Source organism: Mya arenaria, chromosome 6, assembly GCF_026914265.1.
Source record: "Mya arenaria isolate MELC-2E11 chromosome 6, ASM2691426v1".
Lineage (NCBI taxonomy): Eukaryota > Metazoa > Mollusca > Bivalvia > Myida > Myidae > Mya > Mya arenaria.
The window spans coordinates 47,203,478-47,217,175 of record NC_069127.1 but is presented as its reverse complement, the minus strand read 5'-3'; the positions used below and the strand labels follow the sequence as shown (position 1 = coordinate 47,217,175).

The following is a 13,698-nucleotide window of genomic DNA, read 5'->3' as shown; positions in this document are numbered from 1 at the left end:
CTCCGTAGTAACATCTACTGACGGTCTGTCCTCTGTGGTTTTACCAAGGACCAACGGCCGAAAACCGGGACAACGCAAACGCCCGGTTAATGTCCGCACAACCAGCATTAAGCACCCACGTACGTCAGAAGACTCAGACTAGTCCAAATCCATTGCAGACAATGGAAATGCAGGCTATTATTTCTAATGCACCATGCTAAACCATAAAAAATTTAAGTATTTTAACTTTAACTGTTTGATGTCAACGATGAAGATATCTACATAGATAATAATAAATATTGCACATAATAATGAAACATAATTCAATTCGGGCAACATTTTTGCCATGCACATATGAACTTAGGTAACAACAACTTTCCTTTCTTCATGGTCATATACGCATGGTGCATTCAAAGGTAATTATTAATATATTCTTATAATTCAATCTCAATTTTATTGTTTGTATGTCTGACACATTTGTTTGTAACACAAGGTGAATTTTCAATGTACATTTACCATAGCTTTTGTCATTAACATGTATATATTGCAGCGTTCAATATTTCATGTAATTTTATTATGTGTATGACTTATGTTTTATGCAGCCTTCCATGTTCGATGTGAATCAAATGTATATGTCATGTATGTAGAGAAATGATGAAAATAAAATAAAAATTTAGTATTAAGTTAACGGTATATATTTGTCATGTTCTTACTTTACCTTAAACATATTGAGAACAGGAGAATACTCTTATTGGCTAAATAAGGCCACTACTTTTATATAAATTGGTTTACAAAACCGGCGGGTCTAATTTTCCGAAAAGTACAAAAAAAATAAAAAAGGAATTTCCCTTTTTTTTCAAAATTATTTTTCCGACCGTATTGATTTGGTGCGAAACGAAAGAAAAACGAACATATAAGAGTACGAAAGCAGTAGATCTCGACTGGTTTGTTGTTCCGTAGCAGTATTCGCCGATTTATAGTGATAGCATGTGAGCCATCCAACTGGTATGGCAGCGCCGTTGGCAATGGCGGAATTGACGATAGCAGTCATTCTTTGTATGAAATAATTTATAAAAATATGCAGGAGATGTTAAAATAACAATAGTAAAAACATTGGCAAATTTAACAGCCGACACTAACAATAACTGTCACGTGATTGTTGTTTTCCCCCGCCAATTTAGGTCATGAAAATACTGTTGTTTATAGATAAAAAAATAAAAGTGTCAGCGGCTGCCATCGAATTAGTAGACACAAATATCTGTAAATTATGTGTTAGAAAAACATTTTAAAGCATTTTATGGTTAAATATGAAATAACAGTGCACTAATTGTGAGTGGTGAAATCGAAAGTAAAATTTCTAAGTTGACACCGGTGACCTAGTTTCACAATTTCGGTCGTTGGTGTTTATAGATTTTAAATCACAGACTGGTTTGGAAATACTTGTCATTGAGTCAATTTAAAGCTTGTGTTTAATCTATATTACATATTTATTCATGTTGGGGTTTAAAGTTGAGTAAAAACAATGAAAGAGTTGAACACATGTGTCAATGACATTACCGGGTGTTGTAACTGTGTAAAACATTTAGATAAAACAACACAGAAAACTTTTTGAATTAGTCCGTTTAATCTGTTATGAACTTGACATTTCACTATAAATGAGATTTGTTGTTGTAACCAAGGAATGCTTTTTGAAATGAAAAATAAACAAGCAAGTATAGATGCCCTGTGGACTCATGTATACACAAAATGGCAGAGTTTGGAGAAGTTGAAAATATCCGATACATAATTATGGATTTCACTATCAGTTTACTATCATTGTACATAAAGTTAAGTCACATGCTAGATTTATTATTTTGCTATGTGATTTTTATGTACTTATGTGGTAATTTGCTGCAAGATTTGAATTTGAAATGGATTTGGTGAACATCCCATGGTAAATATCCCGGTCCGAAAATAACCGGACTTAGCACGGACCGGGTTACACAAAACTAGGACCCCGCATGGTAAGGGTAATAAAAACTCAAATTAAGGTCTAGTTTGGTTTTGAGTTTTCCAGGAATTGTTTGAATATTAAAGCTCAAATGTCTTCTTAAAATGTTACTTCCTTATTTACAAAATTGGTAATTATTTCACTTTATTGACATTTTCCAATATTGAATTAAATGAAACAATGTTTAGAAAATGTAATGTATTGTTTTAATACAGTGCAATTGTTGTGTATTTTAATGCGTAAAATTCGCCTTCTCCTTTTTTTCAATTTAATATCGGTCAGTTTTTAAGTGTGCTGCATTTACTTTTGCTTTAGCAATAAAATGCTGCATACCATTAAAGTTAAACAAATGTCTTGCTGAGTGATATTCAATGTATCTTTGAAAAAAGTGTAGTTTATACGTGTTAACATGTTTTATAGTCAATTTCATTGATGTTTCATATGCACAGTATGTAAGCTTTAAACTGCGTGTTTAATTAGAACTTTGAAACTTTGAGTGTATTAAAACATGCATTAATAGCAGTTTTAAGATTTAAAATGTCAAGTAAATGATATAATTTCTCAATGTTTATGTTGTTCTCTGATTTTTGCTCTTCAATAGTATGTTTTGTGACTTTTTTCCCTTTTTTTTTTTTTTTTTTTTTTTTTTTTTTTCGACCACCCAGTGGACATTTTTTCTGAAAATTCTTTTAAACCAAAAAATAAAAAAGGAGTGGCCTAAAGGAAAAAAAAAACCCTCATTATTTCTAGATATTATTTTATAATTTTTGGCTACAATGTGTAAAATCATCAAATATATAGTTTTGATTCTATTTATAGAAACGGTTTGTGGTATAAGCTATTGAAGTCTGGATTAGACGGTCGACTATTTAACGTAATTAAATCAATTTATTGTGAAGTAAGATTATGTGTAAAACATATGGCCTCGCTATCTGATTTTTATGATTGTGATATTGGCCTTTTACAGGGAGAAATATTGTCACCGATTTTATTTTCAATGTTCGTTAATGATATAGAACTAAAATAACGATGCAGGTTTAGCATTAGAACAACTTTCAATTTATTTGTTATTGTTTGCAGATGATGCTGTAATATTTTCGGATACTGTTGAAGGTCTTCAAAGATCTTTAAATAATTTTCATGCATATTGTGAACAGTGGAAACTTAAGGTTAATGTTAATAAAACAAAAATAGTTGTTTATAAAAAGGGAGGTAATAACAAAGAAAATGTAAATTTTTACTACAATGATGAATTGATAGAAAAGGTTCAATCTTTTAACTATCTTGTATTGTTTTGTCAAGTGGGGGATCATTTATGAACGCCACACAGACATTAGCAGATAAAGGACTTAAGGCTATGAGGAATTTGTTTGGGATAACTTGGGGGAAAGAAATTCCTGTTAAAATTATGTTGGGTTTATTCGACTCATTTGTGTCATCAATTTTGTGCTATTCTTGTGAAGTATGGGGCTTTTGTAGAGCTGAATATATAGAAATGGTTCATAGAAAATTTCTGAAAAGACTTCTTGGTGTAAAAATATGCACTAGTAACTCTGCAATATATGGTGAACTAGGACGGTACCCTCTGTATGTTACTAGACATGTACGAATTGTAAAATATTTTCTTAAACTGTATCAATTTAAAAGAGACAATGGCATTTTATACAATACATTGCAAAGCCTTCGATATGGTGCGGAAAATAACGCAAATTCAAACAATTGGTGTTCTAATGTACGCACTATATTACAAAATGCAGGATTCAATGAAGTATGGTTATATCCGGAGTCGATTAATATTGATTATTTTATTCCTATTTTTTAGAAGAAGGTTAATCGACTCATTTATTGGACACTGGAAAAATTATATAAACTCATTAAGTTTACTAGTGTTATACAGAGAACTAAAATGTACTATTCATATGTCATTGTATATGCAATATAGATAAATTGTATAGCTATAGACTTATAGTCCAGTCATAGGAATATTATTGCTAGATTAAGATTGTCCTCTCATATGTTAAATGTTGAAAGAGGCAGATATGTTAATATTGAAAGAAATCAACGTAATTGTGTTTTATGTGTTCATAATGATATCGAAGATGAATATCACTTTGTTTTGATTTGTCCGAAATATAATGACATTAGGAAAAAATACATAACCAAATTTTACTATGCAAGACCAAGCATGTTTAAATTCATTCAATTATTAAACTCGGAATATGATGTCTACGAAAACTACCCGGTGCTTTTAAGCTACGATATAGTGCTTTGAATAATAATGTTTAACTTTTAACATGTTGAAATCATTGATAGTTTACGGTATATGTATATAATGCACTCTCGCATTTATCAACTATTGCCATGCCATGTGTTATGTTATTGTAACAACGATGCACTGTTTATGTTCAAGTTAACAATAAATGTTCTGTTCTGTTATTCACAATTGATTAATCATGTTTTGACTTCCTGTTTAATCAATATTTTTATCACCTTTCTTTGCATGGTATAGTCTGACCTAGACCTTCAAGTTTTTAGAGTAACTTACTAATAATATATATTGTAAGTTACAATTGGCCATAGGACCCTTCCCATATTTTGTTTAAGGACTTTTTATTGGTCAAGTTTAATTATGTCCCTCCTACTAATTTCTTATTGAAGAAGACTTTTTATAAAGGGGTACTTATGGAGAATATACAGCAGGGAGACCGTCTCCCTGGTCTAGTGGTTAAGGCATCCACGGGAGGGGGAAGTCGTGGGTTCGATCCTTGGCCGTGTCATACTGAAAGATGTTAAAAGTTGCTCCCTTGCCTTGCGCTCGGCATATACAGGGTATTGCTTGGAAAAGTGGTGTACTCAGTTCTGGTTCAACCCAGGAAAGTTGTATCCCGTGTATCGGTGCTTTACACCGAGCACGTTAAAGAACCAAGAGGTCTCTTCGCAAAGAGCTAGGGTATTGCACCTAGACCTCTTGTATCTCACTCTGTTTCTTCAAGTCTTCCAGTGTCTGGATTTGACAGTGAATTGCTGTCACTTCTATCTCCTGTCACTTATGGCATTTAAATCCAATTTAAGTTGTGATGGAGTCAAACGTGGTCAAGCCATAATGCAGCCAATGGGTGCGGGCAGACCTTGATAAACTAAAATAAACATATACAGGAGGGGTCTTTTGAATTTCAATTGGGAAACACGGAAATCCATTTAAGTGGCATAACCGTAGCCACAGTGGTAATACATAAGACTAAATAGTCCAGCCACATACATGTATGAGATTTTATATGACTAAACATGAAAAAAAAACATACTGGATTTGAAATCAGGTTGATGTTATTTCTCATTTGAAATCTCTGATTTGAAAGGAACGTTATTCATAAAATAAAGGAATGGAAACCTTGAACTAATCTCTGTGTTAAATAAAACTACATCAGCCAAACTCTAAGGCTGACCAACGGTGTCTGTCAGCAGAAACTGACAAGGAGGCACAGGGCCTACCGAGCTATTCCCCAATCATTCATAGTACCCCCTGTGACCGCATCAGCAGGCTTGCACCCAAGTCTTTGCTAAAGACTGTGCATGAGTGTAACCCTCCCCTACTAGCAAGATCGGCCGCCATAGAACCTGACTGGCGACCTGCCCTGTGACAGGAGTTAACAGCTTGCATTTACATGCCCCTGTAAATGCCACTGACTTATATTTATTTCGAAAAAGCCACTGGCACATGCAAAGATTATGTTCAAGTTTATTCTGTGTTTCATTTTCTTTCTTCTTTCCAAATACTGCACTATGGCTGTTATTTTATGTGTGCTATTTCACACGCAAAATTAAGCACATGTATACTTAAGCACAAATCAATTATATTCATTTCATTTTATTTATGTATATACATGTATATAAAAATAGTTATAATTGCCATACACCATTACCATTACCATGTATATCTTGTGTAAAGGAAGCAATAAAGTATTTAAGTGGAATTGAGTTGAGTTCTAAGAGCTATTCTTAGAGCTACTTAGAATTACTAGCACTACCGTATTATTGTAAAAATTCTAAAGTGCAAGACAGAATCGTAAGTTTTGAGTAATAGCCCTTTAATTGTTAGAATTGCTTTCTGTCTAAGCCAATCATTTTTCATCCAATCCTCACCAAATGTTAAGATATGTTACAATGTTTATGGTTATATCTTGTATCTGGTTTATCTTGGACAAGTTTGATAACAGTTCTGATTGTGCCGACACAGAAGTCAAACTGCCTTCCATCAACTGTGCCACAGGTGGTACATAATGTTACAGAGTTTACCATCAACTGTGTGCCACAGGTGGTACATAATGTTACAGAGTTTACCATCAACTGTGCCACAGGTGGTACATAATGTTACAGAGTTTACCATCAACTGTGTGCCACAGGTGGTACATAATGTTACAGAGTTTACCATCAACTGTGTGCCACAGGTGGTACATAATGTTACAGAGTTTACCATCAACTGTGCCACAGGTGGTACATAATGTTACAGAGTTTACCATCAACTGTGCCACAGGTGGTACATAATGTTACAGAGTTTACCATCAACTGTGCCACAGGTGGTACATAATGCTACAGAGTTAACTGTCTTTCCATTCTCTATAGCCAGTCACTGATACATCCTCACATACACATGGAACAACTAATCACAATAGGCACACTGGCATATAAACATTGAACTCCACATTCAAATTCCAGTGCACCTTTGAATTCAATCTTCATGTACAAAAGTAGCAAAGTTGAATTAACAGTGATAGTAAAAGGCAATAAACCAATGAATTGATTTTTGAGATTTCAGATATTTTATGCATAGATATAACTCAAAAGATACCATATCAACTTTAAGGTACTGCCAGTTTGGACACTTGCTCTAGCAAGGGTCCTGTCTAGCTACATGTACCTTTAAACACCTACACCTATCTTAGCGCTTTACAAGCATGTTTTGAGCCCCAACTTACTGGTAATGACACCTGAGTGTCACCATATCAACAAGAGCTGTCACAGAGACAGCACGCTCGACTATTCCGCCGCTTTTCAATGTAAGGATTGAAACGTTTTGGCGAAACATGCATGGATCACTGTTAAATTAGATTTCAATGCAATACATGGTGTGCTGAGATATTAACATAAATGTGGTTCCATGCAAAATTTTAACGAGAATTTCTAAGTCTAATAATAAGAGCCATTTATTTGCAAAATACAGTTATCTAACTTGGTTATTCAATTAAGTTGTGTGGTTGACTACCATTGTATAAAGTATCAATGCAATATCTCAAGTAGTTGCTGAGATATAAACCTATGTGTGCTTACACGCAAAACCTTAACCAGAATTTCTAAGTCAAACAATAAAGGGCAACTAAATGCAAACTAGAGTTATCTAACTTGGTTAATTTAGTAGGTTGGATGGTTGAGTACCATTGTATCAAGTATCAATGCAATACCTTCAGTAGTTGCTGAGATATTAACCTGTGTGCTTACATGCAAAACCTTAACCAGAACTAAGTCGAATAATAATGGCCTATTATTTGCATTATATTCAAATAATTGTTATCTAACCTCATTAATTTAATATATAAGATAGTTGAGAATACATATCCAAAGTTTCAATGCAATAACTGATGTATTTACTGAGATAATGGCTTAAAGGTGCTTACATGCAAAACCTTAACCAAGGTGTGACGCCAACGCCGATGCCTCCGCCGCCACCGCCGACGCCAGGGTGAGTAGAATAGCTCTCCTTATTCTTCGAATAGTCGAGCTAAAAATGTTCTTACAAGATGACACCATCGTGTCTACCAGATCTATATGTATATGATATTTTCAGAATTTAAGAGAACTTAATGTATTGCAATAAAATTAGGAATGAATGTGGGTTTTCTTGTGCTAGGGCACAGCATTGGTAAGAAAGACACACCTCACCAAATCTTGAATCTTACAAATCACATAATGCAAATCCAGACAAAACCCTATTCCAATGATAATGTACATTTTTCAAACTGACACAAATTAATACTACAAATTACTCTTAAGAAAAAACAATTGGAAAAATATTGTCGTCAGTTTCCTGACATTAACATTCAACAATATACAATACTGTACAGCCTGGATATATCACAAAAGAAGCACATGTACAATGCATTCTCATGTCGTTTAAATGGTGAGCCAAGCAAGTATTTTAAACAATATAAGACATACAGTATATTTCCTAAATGTTATATTGTTCAGTATTGTTTTTGCATGTAGTACATGTATGTAAAATATATCAATACAATCTATTTTTGAGCAATATAGTCTTTGATTCTATCACAATTTTCCACACTTACATAACATTTCACAAAGATAACCTTGACACAACATCTTGAATGTGGAGCATCTCTAGGCTGTTCATCAAACTTTTCTACTTTTTCAGCTTCTTCTTTGAAGGCCCTAAAACAGGTAAAACTATGCTTACAACAACTTCATTAGTTGGCATAATAGCATAACAGAAAAATGGGGTACTTTAGACAATTTTTGCATGGCTACTTTACTTCATTCTTCTTACATTTGCTTTGATGATTTGTCAGACATTAGCTTAATGATATAGATGTATAAAAACAGATTAAATATTTTTTTAGTTTGTTTTAGTGCAAAATCGCCTTCAAAATGGTGTCCACTAAGAGTGAAAAATATCCTCTTATTGATGGGCAATTTAGACCATACAAATTTCAACATTTCATTAAAAATTGTCACCCAAATATATATAATACTTCTAAATATGCATGTTTCCAATGGTATAAGAACTAATGAAGGGTATAGAAGTTATTAATAAATATCCCAACCTGCCTTAAAACTTAACCTAAGTTCCAAAGTCAATCAGGGGCCATAATTTATACAAATGATAATAAGGAGTTATTTAACCTCATTATGTGATGGCCATTAACAACTATGTAAAGTATTAAGGGAATTGAATGAAGGGTATTGAACTTATAAGTGAAAATCCCCACCTGCCCTTAAAACTTTAACTAGAAGCCGACGATGGGGCGATTAGTAAAGCCCTCCTTATTCTTCTTAAAGTCGAGCTAAAAATAAAACATTAACAATGTGGACAGACAGACAGATGTCTGGACAGACCAAGGCAATAATGGACAGACGGAATAGCGGACAGACAGACAGAGCATTACTATAGGGCACCTGAAAACTTTTGCGGGGGCCCTAAAAAATAAAGGTCTATAATATGCATTTAATTGGAAATATTGTTATATTTCTTTATTTATTAAGTAGGTTGGATAGCAGTGAGCACATATCTAAAGGTTCAATACAATACATAATGTATTTGCTGATCATGCAAAACCTTAACCAAGGTGTGATGACAGCGCCAGGGTGAGAAGTAAAGCCCTCCTTATGTTTGAATAGTCTACCCAAAATACTGAAGCCAGAGTTACTGTTCTCTTGCAATGCACTTCTCCAAAATGAGATCTATCTGTACATGAAATTTGAAGTAAATACATCAAATACTTTTCGTGCTGTGCTCTGGACCATAAAAACAACACAAGTATAAAAATGAACAAAGAACAATGTCTAAAAAGATACAGCTGCCAGTGTTATGGTTCCTGTGCACTGCCCCTCTCAACATACACCATTACTATATCATCTTTGCTTTCTGCAGGGGATAGCAACAAGCTGAAACAAATCTAGGAATCATAAAGACCTGCATTGAGACAACACTCACCTTCTTGAGCCTGCACTGCGGAGCTGGTGGGTTGGGTAAAGTGTTTCTTTAGCGGCTGCCAACATGTATAGTAGTTCTCATCCACCTTTGTCTTGTTCGCCCAATCCGTCACACGGAAACTCAATGATGACTCAAACATAAATGCCTGGGAAAAAAATCATTTTTTTATTTTATTCATGGCCATGATTATTCACAGCTTAAGTTAACCTATTTAACTGACACAGTGAAATTTAAAAAGACCTTAAATATTGTTTTGCTACCATAAACTGATCAAACCAGTGCTTTAACGCTGACAGTCTGCTTGACTATTTCACAGATTTTACCAGTATTACATTGTCAAATAATAAGGAACATCATTTGAATTACATGCAAGATAAGTGTCTGACTTAATAGTAAGTTGAGCTAAGAAGGTTGGGAGCCCTTGTACGAAGTTTAACTGCAATAATGCAAGAAGTTGTGGAGATATTGACCTATACATGCAAAATATAAAGAAACAAGAGATGTTTGTCAAACATTATGCCCCCGTCTCCCTAAGCACCATGTTGTCAGGATTATATATATGTTGTCAGAATTATATGAACAATTGAATGAAATATGCATGGACCTAAATGACAGTTGATTTGTCACTGACATTGGATGCCGTTGGGGCAGTTTTAAGATTATGACCATTCGAAGCGTGAGGATAGGGTGTGTTATGACCATGACCTTTGACTCTATGACCTCAAAATCCATAGGATTCATCAGCTGGTCACCAAAAACCTGAATATGAAGTTTGAGGGCCATGGGTGCAAGCATTGTCAAGTTGTCGCACAGACACGCCTTTTTCTTTCAAGGTCACTGTGACCTTGACCCCTAATACAAGAGCTGTCACAGTATATGACGAATGCCCCCCGAATGTGACATTGATCTATGAACAAGGTCAGTACATGATAAGTTAAAGATCAAACAAATACATATGGCAAGTTATTTTAAATTGCCTCTGATCATAAAAAAAATACCACCCATACTTGACAACCTACATTTTTATGTCCTTATATTCAGCATGACATTGTGAATAAACACAAAGTGTATCTTTCACCTTAGAGGTAGGGACACGGGTCTTGCACGTGACACGTCGTCTTGGTATGTCGAACACATGTGGCAAGTAATTTTAAAATCTGTCCATACAAGAAAAAGTTACAGCCCGGACATAACAACCAATACTCTGTATCCTTATATGCAGCACTCCATTGTGAATAAACACCTAAGTGTGACCTTGACCTTGGAGGTAGGGACACGGTTCTTGCACGCGACATGTTGTCTTGGTATGCCGTACACATGTGGCAAGTTATTTTAAAATCTGTCCATACAAGGGAAAGTTACAGCCCGGACACGACAACCTATACTCTATGTCCTTATATGCAGCATGCCATTGTGAATAAACACTAAGTGTGACCTTAACCTTAGAGGTAGGGACATGGTTCTTGCACGCGACATGCTGTCATGGTATGCTGAACACATGTGGAAAGTAATTTTAAAATCTGTCCATACAAGGGAAAGTTACAGCCCGGACACGACAACCTATACTCTATGTCCTTATATGCAGCATGCCATTGTGAATAAACACTAAGTGTGACCTTAACCTTAGAGGTAGGGACACGGTTCTTGCACGCGACACGCCGTCATGGTATGCCGAACACATGTGGCAAGTTATTTTAAAATCTGTCCATAATATTCTGAGTTACTGAGTCGGACGGACGGACGAATGGTGTGATTTTAATATGCCCACCTTCGGGGGCATAATAAAAAGGGTCGGGTCATCTACAGGTCAGACGCAACCCTAAGTCAAGTTTGAGGGCCATGGGTGCAGGCATTGTCGAGTTAACACTCAAACCAGTTTTCGCATTCAAGGTCACTGTGACCTTGACCTTTGACCCCTAAAATCAATAGGGGTCATCTACTTGTAAGGCCTAATCTCGAAGTCAGGTTTGAGGGCCATGGGTGTAGGCATTGTTGAGTTATCACTCGAACAACCTTTTATCATTCAAGGTCACTGTGACCTTGACCTTTGGCCCAATGACTGCTTAAATCAATAGGGGTCGTCTACTGGTCTGGCCCTACCTCCAAGCCAAGGCATTGTCGAGTTATCACTTGAACAATCTTTAACCAATTAAGGTCACTGTGACCTTGACCTTTGGCCTGATGATCCCCCAAAAACAATAGGGGTCATCTTCTGGTCAGGCCCAACTTCCATATCAACTTTGATGACCATAGGTCTAAGCATTGTTGAGTTATCACTCGGACAAGTTTTAAAATTATTTAAAGGTTATTGTGACCTTGACCTTTGACCCGATGAGCCCTAAAATCAATAGGGGTCATCTGCTTGTTAGCCCCAACCTTCATGTTAAGTTTGATGACCATACGTCTAGGAATTGTTGAGTTATCACTCGGACATGCTTTTGTCTACCTACGGACAGGCCAACCGACCTACCTTTTTCGAAGAGGGGCATAATAAGGAATAAAAAAGGGTCATAATTTATATCATATGCAATTGAAAGTTATCTTACTTGATTATTGAAGTGGGTCGGATTATTGAAAACACCTGCCATACCAAAACATATTTGCTGTGATATTTATTTATGATTGTGTGCTTACATGCAAAACCTTAAAGGGATTGTACTCTGTATGATGAAATAGCGAAAAAAAAGAAAATTGTTGAACACTGACATAAACTCGGTATGGATGTGTACAATGCATTGAAACTGAAGTACAGTAAAACTGCGATCGCTCAAGGTCGCCAGGGACCGAGCCAAAACCTCGAGGGAACCGATGTTTCGAACGACCTGATTTTCAATTTTCCAGTTTGATATGAAATATCTTTCAGTGTATTTTAAGTTTGAAGTCGTCAAACAGACTGTTTACTAATACACTGATTATGTGTTGCGTTGTGGAAATCGCTAATATGTTGACGTAAACTAAATGTAAAACGCAAAAGAAAAAAACAATAAATGATTAAATAGAAATGTTTATTTTAACAAAAAAGCACATTTTCGTAACAAGCAACATTTGATTGACAGAACATATTGTGGCTTTAGTCAGATTTAAGTTTCGCAAAATCAAGGATTGTTGATTGGTGCATCTTGTCGGTTTCGCGAAACTGTTCAATCATAATGTGACGTGACAGCGTACAGAGCATCTGAAAATCACGGTCAGCATCGGCAGTGAATTCAAAGAACCTTCTGACCACATCTTAAGCGTTAACTTCTCATAATTAACTTCTCATAATTATGATCTCATATATATCAACTTATATCGGTCATGTGTTAACAGTGAAAAACGATTTTTTCACACCTTATCAAATTGCCTTTCAACTGTCATTGCAATTTTTACAACTTGCGAAAATTTTAACACCTAGCAATTGTTTGTTTATTTTGGAACATGCGTTCCGGAAAAAGTGTGAAATTATGTCCTCGAGGGAGCCATAAGGTTTTGTGCACGATTTGTGTACTTGGGACAAAGGATATTGCTCGACTGCTCGACATAATTAGGTTTCGATGCAGCGTGGGTATATTTTATATGAAAATAGAATATAAAAAGTTCGGGACCAAGCTCCGATCTCGAGGGAACGCCGGTTCTCGAACGACTGCTTCTTTGAAGGAACGCAGTTTCATTGTACCACATAGTTTACAATTAATTTTTTTTCCACAGTTTTTTCGTATTTTTCCATTAAAAAGATTAGATTACTAGGTATGCCTACCTAGTAGAATTCATTCGTCATGCGTGATTGGCTAGTCGATGTTATCACCTGATATAACCAAGTTAGCTATATAGCTTAAATATTCCAACTATTTAGGGCAAGCCTTCGTAGCACGGTGGATATAACACTGGACTGCAATTTTGGCGACACTGGTTCAAACCCAGTCTCCGACTCAATTTTTTTTTTTACAATTTTGATATCAAAGAGTAAAACATTTTATTAAATAATTGTCCCGAGATCCGTTACAGAAAAAAACTTTTTGGTGCCAAT

The 13,698-nt window shown here is 35.3% G+C and overlaps 1 protein-coding gene across 1 annotated transcript in view; it reads right to left on the bottom strand.

Moving 5' to 3' along the window:
- Positions 1–6,376: 6,376 nt before the first annotated feature.
- The window catches only part of LOC128238556 (homogentisate 1,2-dioxygenase-like), a 73,139-nt gene continuing 65,817 nt past the window's right edge, over positions 6,377–13,698 (bottom strand). The window contains exons 14-15 of the mRNA XM_052954600.1: positions 9,693–9,837; positions 6,377–8,410 (exon numbers count right to left, since the gene is read on the bottom strand). Of these exons, the coding sequence (XP_052810560.1) occupies positions 8,382–8,410; positions 9,693–9,837 (174 nt within the window). The 3' untranslated portion in view covers positions 6,377–8,381. The remainder of the gene's footprint in view (positions 8,411–9,692; positions 9,838–13,698) is intronic.